Source organism: Capricornis sumatraensis, chromosome 3 (genome assembly GCF_032405125.1).
Source record: "Capricornis sumatraensis isolate serow.1 chromosome 3, serow.2, whole genome shotgun sequence".
Classification (NCBI taxonomy): domain Eukaryota; kingdom Metazoa; phylum Chordata; class Mammalia; order Artiodactyla; family Bovidae; genus Capricornis; species Capricornis sumatraensis.
The window spans coordinates 148,654,401-148,678,643 of record NC_091071.1 but is presented as its reverse complement, the minus strand read 5'-3'; the positions used below and the strand labels follow the sequence as shown (position 1 = coordinate 148,678,643).

General features: G+C 45.0%; 2 protein-coding genes across 2 annotated transcripts in view; one reads left to right on the top strand and one right to left on the bottom strand.

Moving 5' to 3' along the window:
- Window positions 1–4,505: 4,505 nt before the first annotated feature.
- Window positions 4,506–9,006, bottom strand: TMEM169 (transmembrane protein 169). Its single transcript, XM_068969584.1, has 2 exons — window positions 8,736–9,006; window positions 4,506–5,128 (listed from the first exon to the last, which is right to left on the bottom strand). The coding sequence occupies exons 1-2, from the start codon at window positions 9,004–9,006 to the stop codon at window positions 4,506–4,508; spliced, it is 894 nt and encodes a 297-aa protein (XP_068825685.1).
- Window positions 9,007–17,856: 8,850 nt separating this feature from the next.
- Window positions 17,857–24,243, top strand: part of PECR (peroxisomal trans-2-enoyl-CoA reductase) — a 50,740-nt gene continuing 44,353 nt past the window's right edge. The window contains exon 1 of the mRNA XM_068968285.1: window positions 17,857–17,999. Within this exon, the coding sequence (XP_068824386.1) occupies window positions 17,876–17,999 (124 nt within the window). The 5' untranslated portion in view covers window positions 17,857–17,875. The remainder of the gene's footprint in view (window positions 18,000–24,243) is intronic.

Genomic DNA, 24,243 nt, shown 5'->3' with positions numbered 1-24,243 from the left:
CACACAGTTGGCCCACCATACCATATCCATGGGTTGGGCAACCACAGGTTCAACCAACTGTGGATCAAGTTCAACCTCTGGTGCATTGAATTCAATGATGCAGAATCCAGATGTAAAGAACCAGCTCTACTATCATTTTTATAAGGGACTTGAGCATCCACAGAATTTGGTCTCCCCAGAGGTCCTAGATCCAATCCCCCACTGATGCTAGGGACAATTGTACCGTGTTTCTGGTCAAGCAGAGCATTTAAAGGGATACAAAAGTAAACTAAAATTTTGGTTCGCTGGTATGGCACCTAGGCAGGAGTGGTGCCATCTTGGGCCTAGAAGTATTTCAACAAGCTTATGTTAGTAATTAAAGAGGAGGAAATTTCTGATTTTGGCCACTAATCTTTTAAAACACTGTAAAACTTAAGCCCTGGATGGCCCTCGATGCAATGAATCAAGTCATCTAAAATTAATTCTTTTAAAGATTTAGAACCTTGTTTCATTGGAAACCATGGATAATCATAATCCAAGGAGATTTTGCTCCCCCTGGACTTGAACTGAAATGAAGGATGGCAACTTAATGTTGATGGACTAGATGGCTTGGGAGACTTCCTGGTGGTCCAGTGGTTAAAACTCCACACTTCCACAACCTAGATGTCCATCGGCAGACGAATGGATAGGAAAGCTGTGGTACATACACACAATGGAATATTATTCAGCCATTAAAAGAATGCATTTGAATCAGTTCTAATGAGGTGGATGAAACTGGAGCCTATTATACGAGTGAAGTCAGTCAGAAAGAAAAACACCAATACAGTATACTAATGCATATATATGAAATGTAGAAAGATGGTAACGATGACCCTATATGCGAGACAGCAAAAGAGACATGTAAAGAACAGACTGGAGAAGGCAATGGCACCCCACTCCAGTGTTCTTGCCTGGAGAATCCCAGGGATGGGGGAGCCTGGTTGGCTGCCATCTATGGGGTCGCACAGAGTCGGACACGACTGAAGTGACTTAGCAGGAGCAAAGAACAGACTTTTGAACTCTGTGGGAGAAGGTGAAGGTGGGATGATTTGAGAGAATAGCACTGAAACATGTATAATATCATATGTGAAATAGATCGCCAGTCCAAGTTCGATGAATGAGACAGGGTGCTCAGGGCTGTGCTTTGGGATGACCCTGAGGGATGGAATGGGGAGGCAGGTGGGAGGGGGGTTCAGGATGGAGAACACATGTACACCCATCCATGGCTGATTCATGTGAATGTATGGCAAAAACCACCACAATATTGTAAAGTAACTAGCCTCCAGTTAAAATAAATAAAAATAAACTCCATGCTTCCAATGCAGGGGGCACAGTTCAATTCCTGGTCAGGGAACTAAAATCCTACATGCTGCGTGCCCCCCTCACCCCCCCCCAAAAAAAAAAAAAACACTTGGCAACATTGGTATTATTATACTGGATCAAATACAGTTCACCCAGCTCAGTATATTATAGCCGCAAAGCAACTGGAAAGCATAGTCCTCCTTCCTATTTACCAAAGAGATTATGTAACTATGAGCTAACAGAATGTTCAAATATGGCATTTAAGTCTCTAGTTTCTCCTCTAAAATTCTCTAGGCATTTGCTAACAGCTCAGATGAGATTGCTTTGGGTCTGTTTCGTGAGGTTTTCCTTCCTCTAGTTTAGACTTTCCCATCTCTCTCTCAGAGCCCTTTTGAAATGATTTTATGAACCTATGGGTTCCGCTAGCTGGTGAGCTCAACTAGGGTGAGGGCTACATCTACTTCATCTAGGTATCCCTTGTTCCTTACCCTAACCCCACCCTCCTCCATCCCGCAGGGACATCTTACCTTTGTCCTAATCATGACTGCTTCGGGCCTTCCCCACTGGTTTCCTTAACCTCTGAAAAAAATGTGGCTAATAAAGCTGCAACTTCCTAATGTAGGCTTAGGTAAACCTGTGATCTGTTGGAAGAGTCCACCAAAACAGAACCCTCACAAATTGGTGGTAGGTGGGAAGAGTCAAGATATTAAGGACCCATATTAAGACCATTACACACCTATAAAACAGTCACCATGCTCACTCTTTTTCTGAAAATTGTAGTGTTCAAAGCAATGTTGGAGAGACTCAGAGACAAAGTGAGCAAACGTTAACTAGATTTTATTGTCTTCAATTGTTTATATCTCTGCAAAAACACCAGACAGCACCAAAGTTATCTTCAATAATGTTGGACAGAATTGGGTTTTTTCAAACTAATGATAGTTATTTTTCAAAGGGTGGGTTTCCCTCTGAAGGTGGAATTCAGCACCATGCATTAGGCAAATGTCCCTGGCCTTCTGTGGCATAGCGTTACCTGACCCACTGGGTTTGATTCACAGCAGTTCTTTCAACAGCTTCTTCCTGAAACAAGAACATGGACACCAGCTCTTCTTGTAAGGACCCAAACTTTAAAAATCTGCGTGACCTCATATGATTTGTTTTTTTTTAATTAGAAAGGGATCCCTCAGGAATTTTTTTAAGTTCAGACTGTATTAGTCTGGATTCATCTGGTTTATACCCTCAGTGGCCACGAAGACCCAAGCTTCTCAGCAAAGATTCTATTTGTTGATGAACTCCAGAAAATTCTGAGTGAGGTTTGGTCAAACCATCCCAAGCTGGGGCTTCCCAGGTGGTTGGTTCAGTGGTAAAGAATCTGCCTGCCAGTGCAGGAAACACAGAAGACATAGGTTCAGTCCCTGGGTCAGGAAGATCCCCTAGAGGAAATGGCAACTTGCTCCAGTACTCTTGCCTGGAGAATCCCATGGACAGAGGAGCCTGGCGGGCTAAGGTCCATAGGGTTGTAGAGCTGGACATGACTGAGCACACAACGCACACCCAAAGCTGAGTCCATCTCCTTTTGCTTAGGGTTACTGACCCTGCAGGGGACTGGGTGACGGTGGGGGGAATGTCTGACAGATGCAATGCCTCTCTTCACAGCACTTCATCCGTACATTAAATATCATCACCCAGTCCATCTTCACTACCTGGAAAAAAGCTATGCTACTACAATTTGTACATGATATAATTGCACGCAGCTATCCACTCTTCCTTTTGAAAACACCTGAAACCATATGGCATTACAGATATTTAATTGCAACACATGAGTTGCTAATATCTGTGTGGTTTATGCATAGTATATGTAGCTAGTATCTATGTACAAGTTCTCTGTGTAAGATTTAGGCTTAAATAAATAAATACATACATAAATACAACTATATTCACAGTTTGGGATCTGAATGTATTTAAATTATTACTGTAAGCCAGAGACTCTTACTTGCCTACCAAAATAGCCATTCTTTCCTTGTCTCTTAAATTAGCAGAATCCAAATATTTAGAATACAGCTGCCCAGTCAAAAGACTACATTTTCCAGCCTCTTTTGCTCATGAGGTCATGTGACTAAGGCCTGGCCAATGAGATAGGAGAAGTGTTGAGAGGGACTCCTGGGAAACCTTAGCTTAGGAAGAGCGTATGTGCTCTTCTCTGCCCTGTCCTCTGTTCCGTCTGAAACATGGATGGGATGACTGGAGATGTAGTCAGCACTGGTCGCTGAGGATAAAGGTGATGAGGGTTGGGAAATAAAAAGAAAGCCTGGAACTCTGATGACTTCATCCATTTCCCTGATGGTCTGCCTCCAGACTTCTGTATAAGAAAGAACAGACTTGTCTTGTTCAAACTACTGATATTTGGACTTCAATTATATTTGATATAAATCAAAATTAAGTGATACACACAAATTCGTACATTCTGCTACACTGTAGCAACCCTGCTTCTTATATGTTTCATTCCATCACTATCTATTATCTTACTAGTGGATTTGGTCTTCCCTGAGCCTCCTTATTCTCCCTGTCACATTTAGTCACATACTAACCTGGGTTCCAGGCACCAGGAATACCTTCAAGGTCCTGAAGTGTTGCACACCTGAACTTCCTTGTCCCAGATAAAGGGTTATCTTAGGGTAAGGAACAAAGAAGTGTTTATCCATTAGATGGACTGCTGCTGCTGCTGCTAAGTTGCTTCAGTTGTGTCCGACTCTGTGCGACCCCATAGACGGCAGCCCACTAGGCTCTTCTGTCCCTGGGATTCTCCACGCAAGAACACTGGAGTGGGTTGCCATTTCCTTCTCCAATGGATGAAAGTGAAAAGTGAAAGTGAAGTCGCTCAAGTCGTGCCCGACTCTTAGCGACACCATGGACAGCAGCCTACCAGGCTCCTCCATCCCTGGGGTTTTCCAGGCAAGAGTACTGGAGTGGGGTGCCATTGCCTGGACTATTTGGGCACAAATTGCTCTTCTGTTTCCTGCCCTCCTGGAAACCAACAAGATGGTAGGACAGATAAGTGTGGGCTAAAATTTTCCAGAAGAACAGTGTATAGCGGGGAGAGAAGGAAAAATTTAAACAAGGAGTATTCTGGAATTGGAGGATGATAAACAGGCTACTAAGACCAGAGAATGAAGTAAGTCATTGGGAATTTAGACAGTGGATGTTTCTACCTCCTGGGTGGCATCCTTGTTGGACAGATTGCCTGAGATATTGTCTGATTCAAGCAACTCCACAATGCTATAGGGAGAACAGTCTTCCAGACCCAGCTTACTGCATAGCCAACCACAGAAGCCTTTCTCCATGTCCCGGGCAGCTTGCCACCAGGCTTCCCAGGACCATGAGAGCTGGACCACGGCCGCGTAGAGGCCCAGGGAAGAGGCCATGGCCATGATGAGCACTGGATAGAAGAGAATGAGGCAGGGGCAACAGGAGATCTTGTGCCAGAAGGTCCTCTCCTCGTTGTACACGAGAAAGATGTTGTACCAAGTGATGGTGCCATAGTAGAAAGAGACCACAAAGGAGAGGAGGAAAACCACAGGCAGGCAGACCAACGTCCAGAGGACCACGTGTGGCCCACGGTCTGCTCCCAGCTGGCAGGCCTTTCTGCCTCCAGGTGTCATTTCCCTTGACGATGCCTTGGGCTTGGTGAGTTCCTGCAGTTCCTTCTCTGTCAATGTGACATGGATGTCTACCATCTGCCCCTTTTTCTTTCCTCGGGTGATGGTCCCAGTTAATGTGACATAGCGGCTGTCCGTGGGCACGTTCCACACACCTGCAGGGCACAAAGAGGCAAAAGTCAAGATCAGAAGAAAAGACATTTCATCAGTGTTGTCCCCTGAGACTGGAGCCGAGTACAAGAAGGTCCTTTATTCTGGTCCCTGACACCATACGAAGTCAGTGATTTCACAGCAGATTCAGTGAGTCTCCCTCGAGGGAAGCTTTAGTATTCCCGTGATCAACTCTCCTGCCAGGGCCCTGCTAAGACTGTGAAGCAGGTTAAGCTTGTTTTTTATTATCTCTACTTCTCTGGGCTTCTATTATATCTGCAATATGGAAGGGAGTAAGAACTCTACCACAGGTGCTTCTTCAGCATGATTGTATTTTTGGTTTGTAAGTGCTGTGAAAATACTGCAAAAAAGCAAAATGGCTGTCTGGGGAGGCCTTACAAATAGCTGTGAAAAGAAGAGAAGCAAAAAGCAAAGGAGAAAAGGAAAGATGTAAGCATCTGAATGCAGAATTCCAAAGAATAGCAAGGAGAGATAAGAAAGCCTTCTTCAGCGATCAATGCAAAGAAATAGAGGAAAAGAACAGAATGGGAAAGACTAGAGATCTCTTCAAGAAAATTAGAGATACCAAGGGAACATTTCATGCAAAGATGGGCTCGATAAAGGACAGAAATGGTATGGACCTCACAGAAGAGAAGATATTAAGAAGAGGTGGCAAGAATACACAGAAGAACTGTACAAAAAAGATCGTCATGACCCGGATAATCATGATGGTGTGATCACTCATCTAGAGCCAGACATCCTGGAATGTGAAGTCAAGTGGGCCTTAAAAAGCATCACTACGAACAAAGCTAGTGGAGGTGATGGAATTCCAGTGGAGCTATTTCAAATCCTGAAAGATGATGCTGTGAAAGTGCTGCACTCAATATGCCAGCAAATTTGGAAAACTCAGCAGTGGCCACAGGAATGGAAAAGGTCAGTTTTCATTCCAATCCCAAAGAAAGGCAATGCCAAAGAATGCTCAAACTACCACACAATTGCACTCATCTCACACGCTAGTAAAGTAATGCTCAAAATTCTCCAAGCCAGGCTTCAGCAATATGTGAATCATGAACTTCCTGATGTTCAAGCTGCCTTTAGAAAAGGCAGAGGAACCAGAGATCAAATTGCCAACATCTGCTGGATCATGGAAAAAGCAAGAGAGTTCCAGAAAAAACATCTATTTCTGCTTTATTGACTATGCCAAAGCTTTTGACTGTGTGGATCGCAATAAACTGTGCAATATTCTGAAAGAGATGGGAATACCAGACCACCTGACCTGCCTCTTGAGAAACCTATATGCAGGTCAGGAAGCAACAGTTAGAACTGGACATGGAACAACAGACTGGTTCCAAATAGGAAAAGGAGTACATCAAGGCTATATATTGTCACCCTGCTTATTTAACTTCTATGCAGAGTACATCATAAGAAACGCTGGACTGGAAGAAGCACAAGCTGGAATCAAGATTGCCAGAAATATCAAAAACCTCAGATATGCAGATGATACCACCCTTATGGCAGAAAGTGAAGAGGAACTAAAAAGCCTCTTGCTGAAAGTGAAAGAGGAGAGTGAAAAAGTTGACCTAAAGCTCAACATTCAGAAAATGAAGATCATGGCATCCGGTCTCATCACTTCATGGGAAATAGATGGGGAAACAGTGGAAACTGTGTCAGACTTTATTTTGGGGGGCTCCAAAATCACTGCAGATGGTGACTGCAGCCATGAAATTAAAAGACGCTTACTCCTTGGAAGAAAAGTTATGACCAACCTAGATAGCATATTGAAAAGCAGAGACATTGCTTTGCCGACTAAGCTCTGTCTAGTCAAGGCTATGGTTTTTCCAGTGGTCATCTATGGATGTGAGAGTTGGACTGTGAAGGAGGCTGAGCACTGAAGAACTGATGCTTTTGAACTGTGGTGTTGGAGAAGACTCTTCAGAGTCCCTTGGACCCCAAGGAGATCAAACCAGTCCATTCTGAAGGAGATCAGCCCTGGGTGTTCTTTGGAAGAAATGATGCTAAAGCTGAAACTCTAGTACTTTGGCCACCTCATGAGAAGAGTTGACTCATTGGAAAAGACTTTGATGCTGGGAGGGATTGGTGGCAGGAGGAGAAGGGATGACAGAGGATGAGACGGCTGGATGGCATCACTCACTCGATGGACGTGAATCTGAGTGAACTCTGGGAGTTGGTGATGGACAGGGAGGCCTGGTGTGCTGTGATTCATGGGGTTGCAAAGAGACACGACTGAGCGACTGAACTGAACTGAGTATCAGCTACTGTGTGTGAAGGTGGCACCGTGTGTGCGTGTTATACTGATGGGCAGCCGACTCCTCTTCTCTCCTTATTCCTACCCCCATGCTTCTGAGAGAGGCCTCTTCATAAACTGGTCAACATCCCAGCCTTCATATCCAAGTTGTGTACACACACAGGCACCACACATACACATATGCACACCGCATACACATTCCCCAGCACTGATGCTCCACCAGTACCACCACCACTATCCCTACCACCAGCAGCATCACTCCCACCCCCACCAAACAGCCACTCTCTGGCAGGCCTGGGAGTGAGGCTGCAGGTCGTGAAAGTAAAGCATCCATGGTCCTTAGTATGTGAAGGCTTTTGGTCGGCAGCTCCCCAAGGCCCTGTGGACTTGTAGCCCCTGGCTGGATGAGGGACAGAATGGGGCCACCTCAAGAGCAAATGTTCCTTCCTCTGAGAGGCTGTGTGGTCTAGCCCTCCCCTGCTTCCCTCACTTGGTCACCTTCCTTCCTGTCACGGAGGTTTACTGTCTTTGGAACCTGTACCACTGTTACCTTTTATTATCTTTTGAAATTATCTTTTGTTTGCTGAGTTGTTTGCTATCTGTCTTCGCCTGACTGGAAGGTAAATGGCATGAGAGCAGCGCTTGGCTCATCCCATTCACCATGGGCATATGTCTTGGGGATGACCCATACACACAGATAGATCTACCACGTCCGTCTATTGCTGCATAATGACACTTAATATAGACGTCCTGCAGTCTCCTTAGCAGCAACAAACATTTTTATAACTGCTTCCTTATCCACATGGGCGTGTGGCAGATACTGAGAATTTCTAGGATGTAAGCTATGCATATTTTGAATTTAATAGATATTGACATATTTCCCAAAAGCAGACACCTTTTCCACATGAGGTATATGAGAGTATATCCATTTCTTCACATTGATGTTAATATCTTTTACCTAATTTTTTTGCCATCCATATAGGAAGTGAATATTATATAGTGAAGGAATATTATAACTCATGTTATAATTCACATTTTCCTGATTATTATGAATGTCAACTACATGTATTAAATAGTTAGCCTGGTTGGCTTATATTACTAATTTTTGTGTATAAATTGGTCTCTTCTATTATACTAGGAATTTCAAAAAAAGTAGAGTTCTCCTCCATATTACCTAGAAGAGAACCACAATAAATGCTCAGTAAATATTGTTGACTTGTTGGATGAAGACTGCAACATTGTGAGAAGAAATGTATCAGTAAGCAGTAGGTCAGGTCTGGCTTCTGGAAGATCCTCACTGGGCCTCCTCCCTGTGGCTTTAAGCAGGTGACCCCAGAGAGACTCACCATCATCCACAGGACAGTCTAGGAAATCATCTCCCTCCTCCTCTTTAGGCTGATCCCCACCTTCTGACTCCCCAGGCTCCTCATCCAGTGTCTCACTCTCTGACCGGTAGATGATGATAGATTCTGGGCGGGACTCTTTCCTCTTCTTTTTCCTGCGCCCCATGGTGGATTCCCCATCGAGGACCAGAGCAGCCGCCATGGCTTTCCTCAGGGAGCTGTGGTGGGGGCTTGCGAGCTGACTCTGGCCTTCCACCGGTGCTGGCTCTTCCATCCTCGTCTTCAAATCTAGCTGTTCCTTGTCAAGAGTTCAATCCGCCAGAGCAAACTCGTGACCCACAACATCACAGAGCTTCTTCCAGGGTGCAGCTGATGCAAAGGCGTTCCAGTGATGAGTTGCACTTGAAAGATAGGGAAACAAAGTCATCAACAGGGAATGAATAGAGATGGAGAAGGGTTTAGGAAATGGTCCTCAACTTGGCAGACACCTTCCCCTCCATTTGTTTCTCACAAAACTTTATTTCAAGAGTAATATGGACATATGTTTACAATAATGAATTGTGAATAAAATTTTATTTGTGTTGCTATATTTTGAGTTGCATGTATTATGTAAAACCCATCAATCTAGCTGGGGAATGCCAAGTATAAAGAAGTTGGGTGAAGAAGCCTTACAGACAGGTTAAGGACCATTCTTCCTTGCACCATAGATGGAGATTCCCATGGCTGGGACTAGCATTCCAGGCTTCTAGCTATTAAGCCAGACATTACAACTATACTCAAATGGTTGAATGCAACTTTGAGCAAGTAGTGCCACTCCACACTGGCAACACTTCACCAACCATGCCTTCCCTGGTATTCTATAAAGAAGACACTCGTCTCCTGGTTTCTTGTTAGCCCAAGATCCCAGAATTGTTGGGGTCTGTTCTAGCACCTTTTGGAAGACCAGTGGAAAGAATGCACACATTTCACTCATATCACTTTCTCTCCTCTTCTATTCTTCAGGTAAAAAGTGGGAGAGAGGAGAGTCTATACAACATCTTTTAAAGAAAAAACAGATCGGCCTGTGTTCTTGGCACATGAGTCATAGAGGGGAAAGTAGTGTTTTGAGTGCTATTGCTGAAGATGTGCCAATTAGCAAGTATCCAGCTAGTGGCATTTAAAAAATTCTTCTTAACAAAATTGTTATTATATGGGGTTGGTGCAAAAGTAATTGAGGTTCAAAAGTAATTGCAGTTGACTTATGCAGGAGGTGCAAGAGATGTGGGTTTGATCCCTGGGTCAGGAAGATTCCCTGGAGAAAGGAATGGCAACCCACTCCAGGATTCTTGCCTGGAGAATTCCACGGACAGAGGAGTCTGGCAAGCTACAGTCCATGGGATCACAAAGAGTCGGACATGATTGAGCGACTATCACTTTCACTTTTTTTGCACCAACCACAATTACTTTTTAACCTCTATTACTTTCGCACCAACAACAATTACTATTGCACCAACCTCAATTAATTTTCCATCAACTGCAATTACTATTACTTTTCTATCAATCACAATTACTTTTCAACTGCACTTACTTTTGCACCAACCACAATTACTTTTGCATTTCAATCACTTTGGCACCAACCACAATTATTTTTGCAACCTAATATTATGGAAAGTTTCAAATATGTAAAAGGAGAAAATTTTTATTAGGGAAAGTGGCAAACCTTTACAGAAGCAAAGAGAATAATTTGAATGAACCTTCACTGTACCTCTCACCCAATTTCAACAATAAGCAAAATATCAGTAGCCAATTTTGTTTCATTTCCTCATATTATTTAAAAGCAAACATTAGATATCATTTCAGGAGTCACCACAGATGGGGTTCAGTCCTTGGGTCAGGAAGATCCCCAGGAATAGGAAATGGCATCTCACTCAATTATTTTTGCCTAGAAGATTCCATGGACTGAGGATCCTGGCGGACTACAGCCCATGGGGCCACAAAGAGTCAGATAATGACTGAGAAACTGAACACACACACATGATACTGTGATTACCTTTTTTCATAAAGAGAGTCCTTATACGTAAGAGATATATGCTGAAACAGTTACATCTGGTGGATCATCGAAAAAGCAAGAGAGTTCCAGAAAAACATCTATTTCTGCTTTATTAAATATGCCAAAGCCTTTGACTGTGTGGATCACAACAAACTGTGGAAAATTCTTAAAGAGATGGGAATACCAGACCACCTGATCTGCCTCCTGAGAAACTTGTATGCAGGTCAAGAAGCAACAGTTAGAACTGGACATGGGACAACAGACTGGCTCCAAATTGAGAAAGGAGTACATCAAGGCTGTATATTGTCACCCTGCTTATTTAACTTATATGCAGAATACATCATGTGAAATGCCAGGCTGGATGAAGCACAAGCTGGAATCAAGATTACAGGGGAAAATATCAATAACCTCAGATATGCAGATGACACCACCCTTATAGTTAAAGCAAAGAAGAATTAAAGAGTCTCTTGATGAAAGTGAAAGAGGAGAGTGAAAAAGTTGGCTTAAAACTCAACATTCAGAAAACTAAGATCATGGCATCCGGTCCCATCACTTCATGGCAAATAGGAGGAGAGACAATGGAAAAAGTGAAAGACTTTATTTTGGGGGGCTCCAAAATCACTGCATATAGTGACTGCAGCCATGAAATTAAAAGATGCTTGCTCCTTGGAAGAAAAGCTATGACCAATCTAGACAGCATATTAAAAAGCAGAGACATTACTTTGCCAACAAAGGTCCATCTAGTCAAAGCTATGGTTTTTCCAGTAGTCACGTATGGATGTGAGAGTTGGGTTATAAAGAAAGCTGAGCACCGAAGAATTGATGTTTTAAACTGTTGGAGAACACTCTTGAGAGTTCCTTGGATTGCAAGGAGATCCAACCAGTCAATCCTAAAGGAAATCAGTCCTGAATATTCATTGGAAGACTGATGTTGATGCTGCAACTCTAATACTTTGGTCACCTAATTCGAAGAACTGACTCATTTGAAAAGACCCTGATGGTTGGAAAGATTGAAGGTGGGAGGAGAAGGGGACGACAGGATGAGATGGTTGGATGGCATCACTGACTCAACAGACATGAGTCTGAGTAAGCTCCAGGAGTTGGTGATGGACAGGGAGGCCTGGCGTGCTGCAGTCCATAGGGTCGCAGAGTTGGACACAACTGAGCGACTGAACTGAATTGAAGAGATAAAGCAAGAAAAAAATTCTCTTTTTCCAAGGTTTCAAATAATAGAAATAAGAGAAGAGACAGGATTCTGCTCTTTTTCCTGCATGGTAGGCTTCGCCCATCCACCACCATCCCTAGTCCAAAGATCATGAACGAATGTGATACTGCAGACTGTTAACCTCAATCCACCATGAGCTCTGAATCCTCAGTCATTCTGAGGTAGGGGGAATAGGTTTTAAAGCATATACTACTCAAACTCTGGAACTTAAAGAATAAACTACTGATTTTAAGCCATTTTTGAAAGAAATTCTCCAAGTAATTCTTAAATGCATCCACAACTTTTTCCCATCTTCATTGGTACCACTGTGGTCTATGAGGCCATCATCCCTTACTACGGTTCTAAAAATGCTCCTTATCTTCTGGCTTCTATTCTTGCTGTCTTGCAATCAATTCTCCACTTAGCAGTTAGAAAGGTCTTTTAAAAACATACATAAAATCAGGCCATTTTCTGTTTAAAATCCTCCAGTGACTTCCCATTGGTATAAAATGAAATTTAAACTTGTCCTGTGGCCTAAAGACCTGTGGATCTGGCCCCTCTCTGTCCTGCCATCCTAGCCTACACCATCTCCTTCACATACACCTCCAATGCTTCAATCACTCTAGCTGCCTATGTACTCCTCCCGAGTTTTATTAAAAGAAAACCAATAGCTCTGAAGCAGTCAATAAACAACCAAAGACTCACAAGACCACAAAATGAACTTATCTACCCAGGTATAGTGCCTTTGTAGGGCTGGGTCATCAGCACACGTCTGGTCATTACTCCCATCCAATCAATCAGTCACTTGGTCACTAACCCCACCTCCACAGTGGTGGAACACTGGTGCTTCATGGATTTCTTACCATTGGGCATGATTTACCTGGAGTCTGTTTACAATTCTTTGCTGCCAGGTAGTCACTGAAGCAGACCTGATCCAGTGCTTTCTCTAAACCCATCCAGATCCTCAGCAGAACCTCTGGACTTGGTGGATGGGAGAGGCCACTAAGCTTTGAAGGCTCTGCTCTTAGATTAACTGCAGGAAAGCAAGTAACATACATGGATGAAGTGTGGCTGGAAAAAAGCTAACAAGTGCCAATGATAGCAAGACTTAGCATCTGGACACAAGGAGTGGTGGGGGCTATGGAAAATATAAGAGCTCAGGTCTAATCTGAAATAGGAAGTTACTGTTCTCTTCTTCCCACCAAGCCCAGTATTCAGCCAACTGCTTTCACAGACAAGTTCAGGTCCATTTAGTAGGAGTTGTCTGAAATTGCATGTGGAAGTTCGTGATTTTAATTGTTGCAATTAGTCTAAATTTAAGTAAATTACCATGGGGACAAACAACCAAAACAAATCATAAACAGGCTGCCATTTTGCCATCTCTGATTTATAAAGCTTCCAAATTAGGGTGCTCTGCTCCACTGGTTTAATTAAGTATAATCAGGAATTGACTTTTTGTACCTTCACTGAAATTAACACATCTTCCTTCTCCAAGGAACCTGAACGGGGGCCAGGTGGGTAAAGTATCATCATTTTCAAGTTCATTTACAACTATTTCTTATTGGAAAAGATCCTGATGCTGGGAAATATTGAAGGCAAAAGAAAGGGTGGTAAAAGAGATGGTTGGATAGCGTCACCAATTCAATGGACACGAACTTGGGCAAACTCTGGGAGACAGTGAGGGACAGGGAGACCTGGCATGCTACAGTCCGTGGGATGGCAAAGAGTGAGACACGACTTAGCAACTGAACAACAACAAAAACAACAGTGAACTGTGCCTTGCTGCAGCCTGCTGTTCTTCCAGTTTTCTTACCTGTGGATCTGTCACTCAAAGAGCTATGTGTCACCTGTCTGGGGTGACCAAGCTCTCTGGTTAGCATCTCGCCTTAACACCATTAGATGTACTAGGCCAACTAAGAGATGAAATATTTGCCATTTCACCACTGAAAATGACTAGTAGGCCCTCTCAGAGAGATACACTCACAAATATAAAATTGGAAGGAAATTTGGTTCAGATGAGTGTCAAGTGATTGGAAAATGACGGAGAAGCAACTTCGAATGCGTAGTCTCCCACCCGTTGCTGTGATTGGATGTGAGCACAGTTAGGCTATAGCCTTTTCCTTTGTGGTCCTGTGAGCAGCATTTCTCTTGTCTCCTGGTCCTGAAAGGCTTTCACACTGAGGCTAGTTCATCACCTGAGGAGCATCTGTCTATAGAGGAAATAGCTTCTGGTAATGAAGCCAGTTGGTTATAAGCAGCCTGAGCATCTTTTTACTGTAAGAGCTATAAGATATGATCTTTACTGTCTGATCTTTCATTTGCTTATTGTTTACTTCTTATGGCACACATGCCCCTTCCATCCTCAACTCCCAACCTATCCTAAAACATAAACTCTCTCAGTTCAGCACACCTAACCGTTTTGTCCATTGTACTGTATCTTTCATGTCTGGAACAGTATCTGGCACATGGAAGGTGTTCAGTAAATATTGGATGGATATTGTGAACTGGCTTCCCTGGTGGCTCAGATGGTAAAGAATCTGCCTGCAATGCAGAACACCCAGGTTTGATCCTTGGGTTGGGAAGATCGCCTGGAGAAGGAAATGGATACCCACTCCAGTATTCTTGCCTGGAGAATTCCATAGACAGAGGAGCCTGGTGGCTACAGTCCATGGATCACAAAGAGTCGGACGTGACCTGAGCAACTAACACATTTTAAGAATCTTACTTATAGAAGTTGGCTCTGGACTGCTTTTTCATCAAGGCAGGGCAGAGCTAGATATGCCCCACTGATACTCCTTCAGCACTGAGACTCTGTCTCAGTGTTGAGAATCCCACAAGGCCCTTGTCAGTCTGAGCCAGCAGCTGCTTTGTGGAGGAGAGAGAATGAAGATACTAGGCAGATGGGGTTGGGGGGGAGTGGGAAGATGGACGAGTAGCAAGAGAATCTCAGAAGATGAACGGAGGGAGTGCTAACGGGCTATGACAAAGCAGGAGGGTGGGAGGATCATGGCCTCGGTGAAGCCTTTCTCCCCAGGACAAAGGGGGCAGTGATGCAGAGCACCAGGCGGTCTTTGATTCAGCCAAAGGAGCGGTCATTGCAGCAGGGCGTGGATGCCCTGAGAAAAGAGGGCTCAATCCGAGTTAAAATCTGGAGACAAAGAGCCTCCCAAAGGCAGAGCTGTTGCTGGGTCTCCAGGCCTGTTGGGGGTTTGCGGACATTCAAACACTGACTGAAGTCAGAGGCAGGGGCAGAGAGGACAGGTCTTTTTTTTTTAACTTCCCAAAGTGAAATCTATCTAGAAACACTTGATCATGGAACAAAGGAATTATTTTTATGGGTTTTATTTTTGCTACTTTCTTTTTTTAATTAAAGGATAATTGCTTTACAGAATTTTGTGGTTCTCTGTCAAACATCAACAAGAATCAGCCATAGGTACACTCATGTCTCTCTCTCCCGAACCTCCCTCCCATCTTCCTCCTCAACCCACCCCTCTAGTTTGTTACAGAGCCCCCAGTTTGAGTTCCCCATAGAGCAAATTCCCATTGGCTATCTATTTTACATATGGTAGTGTAAGTTTCCATGTTATTCTCTAGAACAGGTCTTTTTAAAAAAAGATCTCTCAAAAAGATTCCACATCTCCCTAAATCATAGACTCTCTTTGGACTGTGAAAAAGAGCTGTCTGCTCATAGTGCAACTTCCTTGAGCCTGCAAAATGGCTTCTGGTCATCCTCAGCAAGCAAAACTGGCTTGAAGCCTGCCCAGTCAGTCACTTTTTCACTGGAGGACCACAGAATGCCTCTCGGAGGCCACTGAGCCGCCACACACACAGAGTGGCTGCAGTACAGCCAGGTCCATGCAGAACCACCCTGGCGGAGCACCGTGAATCCAGGAGCCAGGCCAGGTCACAAACCACATTTAATCACATCTTCAATCAAAGTTATCATTGAAAGAAGGCCTCAAATTTTCTGGAATAAGAAACCTCTCAGAACTGAGAGGTGACCAGTAGAAGTGGTCCCTCCATAAACTAATCAGCAAATGAGAAGCGGAAGAGGTATCTTCCCTTCTTTAAGGAGCATAGCTTGGAATCTGTCAGCAACAAAGATAGGGAGTAAGTTCTTCTCAAAAGAGGTCAGAGGAGGGCAGGGGGATGGAGGAACAGGGAGGAAGTGATGTCTGATTCCACTCTCAACCAGATCCATTTCCAGTTCACTCTGAATAATTCGGTGGTGGACCCAACAAAAGAATGATGGCATTTGTTTGCTTTTACATGACTTTAATACCTTGCAGGGGGAAATACAGTATTCTTGTTAGGGGAACCACTGACTGAAACTGCCCACCCTGGCTAGGCACAATAGTAACCACTTGCATGAGTTACCTTACAACAGGAGATCCTGGTAAGGAACGTGGAACTAACAAGCTATTGGCCACCAGAAAAATTTGGGAAAGGTCAAAAGGAGAGAGGAGATGCCAGGCAACATGTCTTACCAACCTCCCAGATTCCTTCTTGCTGGAATCCATCTTGGCTGAGTGATGCGCAAGCCACCAGGAAGGACCCTGAACCAGAATGGCCAAAGACAAACCAGAAACTAACCCTGCTACCATAAAACCCAAGACTGAGAGCCACTTGGCAGAGCAGTTCTCCTGGGTTCCTGACCCTGCAATAGCCCTGTCCCCTACCAATAGTCTCTTGCTTTGTCAGCATGTGTGTCTCCTTGGACAATACTTTTGTGAGTGTTAGACAAGAGTCCACTCTCAAGCCCTGGAGGGTCCCCCCTCCTACAGACTTAGAAACAGCATCCTGCATGGACGATTAGGATCACAGCACCTGCCATAGTGCCTAGATCTGCCACTTTCTTAGGCAAAGTCTCCTGAGGCTAGTGTAATTGCACTCTGGTGGGGAGACAGCACAAAGCAAGATGGAGAATTTGAATAGGGAATCACTGTTAATGGGCACCAAAACGCGGATGAGAAATCTCCCCCATCCTCAATAGGTGGGCTCCCCTGCATAAGAAATGAACTAGAGGGTACGATCTCAAACACACACCTACAGACGCCTTCTTGCAGGAAGCATACACCTTTAAAAAAAAAAAAAAGATCTTCTTTTGGACTCATCAATTTTATGCAGCCCAGCTGAAATGGATCAAACCGCAAATCAAACCTCAAAGAGTCCTTCTTCCCTTCATTTCTGGGTGAGGAGAGGTAGATAAGGTGGAGGTGGGATTGTTTGTCTTTTAAAAATCATTTATTATCTTGGTCTCTGGATAATTACAATTGTATTCCGCCCCCTCCCCCTTTTGTTTCCATCCCTTCCGGAGGATGAAGCAGGATTTTCTCCCCCTCGGCTAAGGCTGCCCTTTTCCTTTCCAGCCAGCTGCACAAAGCAGCTGGAGCCAGAGCATCGCTCTCGACACCACGCCCTCCACGGGAGGGCGGAGCAAGGCTCCCGAGCTGCAGCCTGTTTTCCCAGATGCATAGGAGATTTAATTTTAATTAAAACCGTGAGAGGTATACCACTGAGGATTAAAATTTTCAAAATAGAGCACAGCGCCACTTCTTCCCTTCCCCAACAGCATCGAAATAAAACACACACACAAGGAACAAGGAGTCTCACCTACATGTGCTGGGGACCCGGGCAGGCGGAGAGAGCTGAGCGTCAGGATGCAGCCGCTGGGGAACTGTTCTGCACTGGAGAGACGGAGAGTCACTGCGGCGGGCGTGCCAGGTTGGTGATTGGGGTGGGGCGGGGCGACGGAGAGGGGCGGGGCGACGGAGAGGGGCGGGGCGACGGTGAGGGGGGGGGGCGACGCGGGCCGCCGAGCGTGTTCGAGGCGGGGCCCTGGAGGTCACGTGGGCGTGACCTCGGTGCTTTCGCTTGCCCTGCTCTCCATTGCTCAAACGCGTTACGGCCATGAATTCTTGGATTAAGGGCAAAAGCTGCTTAGCACCAGGCTTGCTGCAGCACCAGGTGGCCATCGTCACCGGTGGGGGCACGGGCATCGGGAAGGCCATCGTGAACGAACTCCTGCATCTGGGTGCGTGAGCAGGTCCCTGGGCTAGGGTATCCAGAGGGAGGGGTCCTCGGAGGCTTGTGTAATCGGGAGCGGGTGGGGCAGGGGGCAGGGGGCAGGGGGCAGGGGGCGGGGGCGGTCGGGAGCCAGCGGATGGTAGCGGATGGAGAGCGTTGCGTTGCAAAGCAAAGGAAGTGTAGCTGTGGGTGAAATTAGAACCGCGAGCGCGAGTGGGGAGAGAATTCTTTCTAAAACGTTATGGACAAGCATTGGATGGACTATTTGTAAACTAAAGGGGAATTTTCGAGCCAAAGATACAGTGCCCGAGGTGGGGATTAAGGAAATGTGTGGAAGCTTGCTATGGAATTAATTATGAAACTATTATCACTATTAATATGTAGTTATGGAGTCGTTATGGTCACTTAATTATTCATATGGAATTGGTTATGTATTTTGAATTAATTCTAGGGAATTTCCTGACGGTCCAGTGGTTAGGATTCAGCGCTTTCACTGCAGTGGGCCCAGGTTCAATACGTGGTCAGGGAACTAATATCCCGCAAACCATGCAACTGTGGCCAAAAAACCCCCTGTTTTTTTCATTCTATTTATTGCCTGATGAATGATTAGGAAATTTGGAAAGACTACTGGAAAAGTTTTTAACATGTGAAGAGGCTCCTATCATATAATCTTGAATCTCTTAATATTTACCTTGACTTTGGAGTTAAGTGGGCTTCCCTGGGGGCTCAGAGGTTAAAGCATCTGCCTGCAATGTGGGAGACCTGGGTTCGGTCCCTGGGTTGGGAAGATCCCCTGGAGAAGGAAATGGCAACCCACTCCAGTATTGTCTGGTGAATCCCATGGACGAAGGAGCCTGATGGGCTACAGTCCACAGGGTTGCAAAGAGTCAGACACCACTGAGCCACTTCACTTCACTTCACTTTTGGAGTTAAGTAGGTGGTAATGGCCATGAAGTTTCATCAGGGTCAGATTACGAAATGCTAATCCCGAATCAGGGACAAGCACATATATGTGTAGAAGAGTGTAATGTTCAGTAGTGAGACGTGATAAGGGAAATGAATAAATCAGTAACAATGAAATATGCTGCTATTTAAATACCTTGCTATTGAAGAATTTATGTTGTCAAGTGCATATCATATAATTTAAAAAGTAGGATTCTAAACAAAATACAGCATTCCAATTTAATTGTTAATGAAAGATGTATATGCAGAAAAGACTGGAAAGAAGTTTACAACATTGTTAATCAGCAACTGCTTTTTCTAGAAATGATTTGAATGATGAGTAGTTAAATTGTATTCATTTTTCAGATCTTTTTAATGAACATGTAAATTGTCTTTGCTTCCCATATGTTTCTAATGCTCGGCACATAGTATGAGCTTAAAAAAATGAAAAATACATCTTAATAAGAAAAAACAAGGGAAATTAGCATTTCTTAAAAGTCCATCTAGTCAGGGCTATGGTTTTTCCAGTAGTCATGTATGGATGTGAGAGTTGGACTATAAAGAAAGCTGAGTACCAAAGAACTGATGCTTTTGAACTGTGGTGTTGGAGAAGACTCTTGAGAGTCCCTTTGTAGGAGGAAACAGACAGAACAGGCTCCGTCTTGAAAGCAGGACTCCATCTTGGCCTGGACTGTGGACTTTGAGCTATATGCCCAGTATCTATGGAAACGACATACCAACTGGAAAACCAGACCTCCTGGATGGAAGAACCCCAGGGCTCATACCTAGACTCTTCATTGCCTAAAAGAATACCCTAATTATCTGTGTAACCAGATAGAATCATAAATTCTATTACGCTTATTGGGGTATGACCACAGGCCTATTGATAATTGTCCACTGTTAACTACCTAGGCTTAAGGCATATGAATCACGGGTTAACTTTGATTGCATCTTTCTCTTCCTTTGTTCAGACGAGTTTCAGGGAATTTGGGGAGGTGGGTTTGGGCACGTACACTTAGGGTATATAAGGTTTTCACAAAAACTGGTTGGGGTCCTTGGCTAAGAGGAGACTCTGCCTTGGGCCCTCCGGTATAATAAACTGCACTTCACTGTCTGCATCATCCTTCTGAGTTTGTTTCCAGAATGCGTGGCTACAACATTTGGTGCCTTGGCTGGGAAACTCCTCACTTTGAGGAGACAGGTCTCATTTGAGGCCACCCCGAGTCTTTGTGACTTGAATCTCCTAGAGGGGGGAAGGCGCCTTGCCCCTCTGGAAGAATTCAGCCTTTCAATGCCTGGTTTCTTTGCTTTGGCAGGTAGTGAACGGCAGGAAGGGAACTGAGCGCTCAGGTGAGGAGGAACCTACCTGTCAGGGTGGAAGAGGGGGCCTGATCACCCCCCCGGGAGGGACTAGAAGGAGCTGGGACCCACAGGAGCCTGGAATCGACAGGCGGCAATTGCTTGGTACACAGGTTGACAAGCATGTTAGGGTGTAGGAAGGAAATTTGTGAATGTCATTTAGGAGGAGGTGTCCATGCTGTCTTAGGGAAAATTATTACCAAGCAATCGCCAGGAGATTGTTAGGAGAAGAAACTTGGTCTTTGTGTGCTCATATTCTGCCCTCCCCAAGGAGGTGTCCCATCTGCTGTGAAAATCTTGACCCCCTCAGAATTGTCAGGCTAGAAGGTGGAGTATACATAAGTGAATACAAATTGGCTTTTCTGAAGATGGCCTGGAATGTGAGATATTTAACCCATCTGTTTTCATCCGCATCTGATCAAACCCACCAAGGCAGAACAATCTTTAAAAGTTAAGTGAGAAACAGTCTTGGACCACGTGGTGTTCTAGTTTGGCCATGCCAACTGGCAGGTGAAGACACACTGATCCCCCTTCTCCTTCTGGGATCTGACAGATAAGGCTCTTCTCACCCCAATCAGGAAGGAGACGGAATGGCAATATAAGTGTTTCATTGAGTGGAAATACCAGAAGTACACAGGGTACCAAGAACTTTGTAGACAGAACAAAAAGGAAAAGTAGAAGGTCTGAGAAGGTAAGCAAGATGGGAGAAAGTGAATCTAAGCCAACTGTATTGGAGTGCATGATTGCCAGAGTTCAGCTCCAGCAGCCAGGGATTCAGCCTGAAGGGGTGAGCGGTGTCGGTGAGAAGCTGAGGCAGCCTCTCACTTTTTTTTGGACTGCCTGTTTATTTCAAGCTTATGATTCTCTTTTATACTTTTACAAAAGCATTAGGTCAGAGGTTTGATATTTTTAGTTCCCATAGACCCAGATTTATTTTTCTCCAAAAATCATTGTTGCCTCTCAAAAGGAGTTCCTTCCTCAGCGATTCTCTTATCTATTTTTTCTCGTGTGTCCTTGTGAATACACTGTAACTCATGCTAATGTCTGGGCTGCATACCACGTTCCTCAGTTTAATTCTTATCTTTCTAAGTCCTGTTTGCCCCTAGTATCCTAAGCTCACTGTTTCTAAGAAAGGGCTTCTAGCTATAAATATCTCTAAAGTCCCTAATCTCTATAAGCTATAGTAGAATATGCTAACATTACAGCATCCCTTAAATCTTTAGCTTCTAACTATTTTAATTATCCCTAAGCCCTAAATTCAGCAAACGCCTTTGCCATAAACACTTTCCTCACAAATAGGCTTCAGATAGCAATCCCTCCCCTAGTCTCAAGCCTCTGTGCTCACTCTGGAACACTCTTTTGTAAAAGTTCTTGAGCAGATGTCAGTGATTAACTTTATTCTTTGAGCACAGCTGCAGAAGGCTTTATGCCTTCTCAAGCTCCTCTCAAAAACAATAAGCACCTTAATATTCTCTTCAGTCAACTTAGCTGAGGAAAGGAAAAAACAAGTCAGAATCACAAAGCCTAACTCCTTTATTCTGGGTCCGTGCCTACAGAACAAAGGGAGGGGGTTTAGGGCCGTGCCTCCATTTTGTCAGTAATGCCTAACGTGTCTCCCGACACATGATTAAAAATTTAAAGGGATTTGGAGGAGACTGTGGGGTGAAGTTGACACCTAACCGCCTCCACAGACTCTATGAGGTCGAAGCCCCCTATGAGAGTATGATGCTACCAGAGGACACCATGAACTTAAAAATAGTGGAAGCAGTCTGTACAGTAGTCACAGGAGAGCCAGAACATCTGGATCAATATCCATATACTGACTCATGGCTAGGGTTAGCTCAAGACCCTCCTACTTGGACAAGCTTGTGTGTCCCAAAGGGAAAGAAAAAAATATTAATGGCACAAAAATTGACTGATGATAAAAAAGGAAATTCTACAGGATTTGGACAGGGCTGACCTTCCCCTCCCCCATAGTGGATAATGATGCCCCCGCCGCCCAGTGCTCTACCAGGACCGGAGGCCACCTTAATGCCTGATCCAGGGCCAGGTGAAGTCCTGCAGCAGCCGCTGCTCCTCCGCCAGCTCTCCCCAAGGTCGTAGAGCCACCACCTCGGCAGGTTCTGATCCCGATGACAGAAGTCTCTGGCCAACACTTCCAGGATCCGGCTCCAGCTGAACAGCCCAAGCTATACCTGCCTCTCCTGGTTAGTACTGACAAGAAGGGGAGGGAGACATTGGAATTAAGCAGAGACTGCGCTGTGCTAGAGAGCCGGAGGGAACGAAAGAGAACAGATGAGATTTACAGTGCAAGCTGCTGGTCTGGGAAAGTCTATCTCGGCCCCACCAGAAAACCTCATCTGCCCCAGGGACAGGACAGTTGTTCAACCGGTCCCAGCGGAGGCCCTGGGCCCCATTACAGCCAAACCAGTGCGCCTGGTGCCGAGCTTTTGGCCACTGGAAGAAAGAATGCTCTAAGGCAAGGAAGGAGAAGGAAGCTCCCGCAATTGTGGGGCTTGCTGACTTGGAAATTAAATAGGGCTGCCGAAGCTCAGAGATATTAGGTCCCTGAGAACCCATGGTAACCTTAAAAGTGGGGGACCAAACATTCTTGAGTGCCCAGTATCCCTGTTGGGAAGAGACTTGCTCTCCATACTAGGAGCACAAGTGACTTTCTCCCCGGAGGAGAGGCCCACCTTCTGGATGGACACTATGACTTATTTGCTCTCTCTCTCTCAATACCCCCCAAGATGAGTGGAGGTTGCATGAGCCTCTGAAGGAAGAACCAGGTGGGCTGGAAACCATGAGAGAGCGCTAAGTCAATTATTCCCTGAGGTCTGGGCAGAAGACAACCCCGCCCCACCCCCCCCAACCAGGCTGGCTAAATAGAGTCCCAGGCCAGCATACTACCCCACATCAATAGATTGAAACAAGCAGGCATTCTGGTAGAGTGCCAGTTGGCTTGGAATATACCAGTCCTGCCAGTAGAAAAGGAAGGAGGACAGGACTATAGGCCTGTACAGGATATCTCAGGCTAGTCAACCAGGCTACTGTGATTTTACACCGCACTGTTCCAAACCCCCATACCTTACTTAGCCTCGTCCCACCGAGGACTAAAGTTTATACTTGCCCAGATCTCAAGGATGCCGCCTTCTGCATACACCTTGCCCCAGCGTCAAAGCCCATCTTTCTCTTTGAATGGGAAGATCCAATTAGGGACACCAAACCACAGCTCACCTGGACTCCCCCACAAGGGTTTAAGAATTCCCCAGCCATCTTTGGGGAAGCCTTGGCTTCTGACTTGGACTCATTCCACCCGGAAAAGTACAGATGTTGGCTCCAACAATACATGGATGACCTGCTGCTGGCTGCTGAGACCAAGAAAAAATGCTGGGAAGAGACAAAAACACTGCTCCAGCTGCTGATGGAAGCAGGTTACCAGGTGTTAAAGAAGGCACAGATCTGCAAGGAGGAGGTGAGATATCTGGGGTTTGTTTTAAAGAAGGACACACGATTCCAGACCCTAATTGGGTCCTATATACTTATGGCACTAGCCTGATAAAACAAAGACAACGGCTGTCAAGTTAGCCAAAGCAGAATTATTGGTACCAGAGAAGCTGGCACACACTCTGTTAAGCCAAACACACCAAGCAACACACCTAGGCTATGCTGCCTGCTCACAGGTTAATGCTGCCTCTTGGCACAGACAAAAACCTCTGGAGATTCAGCTGAAAGGCACGCTGCCCTTTGAACACCTGGGAGTGGACTTCACTGAAATGAAACCTCACCGACACTAGTTACCTACTGGTCATGGTATGTACGTTCTTGGGATGGGTAGAAGCTTTTCCTACTTGGACTGAAAGAGCATCAGAAGTAGCCTGGTGCCTGCTTAGGGAAATAGTTCCCAGATTTGGATTTCCTACCAGCATTGGACCAGACAATGGCCTGGC

Coding starts and splice junctions, on each gene's coding strand:
- TMEM169 (XM_068969584.1), bottom strand. CDS start 9,006: ATGGAAGAGCCAGCACCGGTGGAAGGCCAGAGTCAGCTCGCAAGCCCC. Junction 5,129..8,735: donor AGACTGTCCTGTGGATGATG/GTGAGTCTCTCT, acceptor TGTGCCCTGCAG/GTGTGTGGAACGTGCCCACG.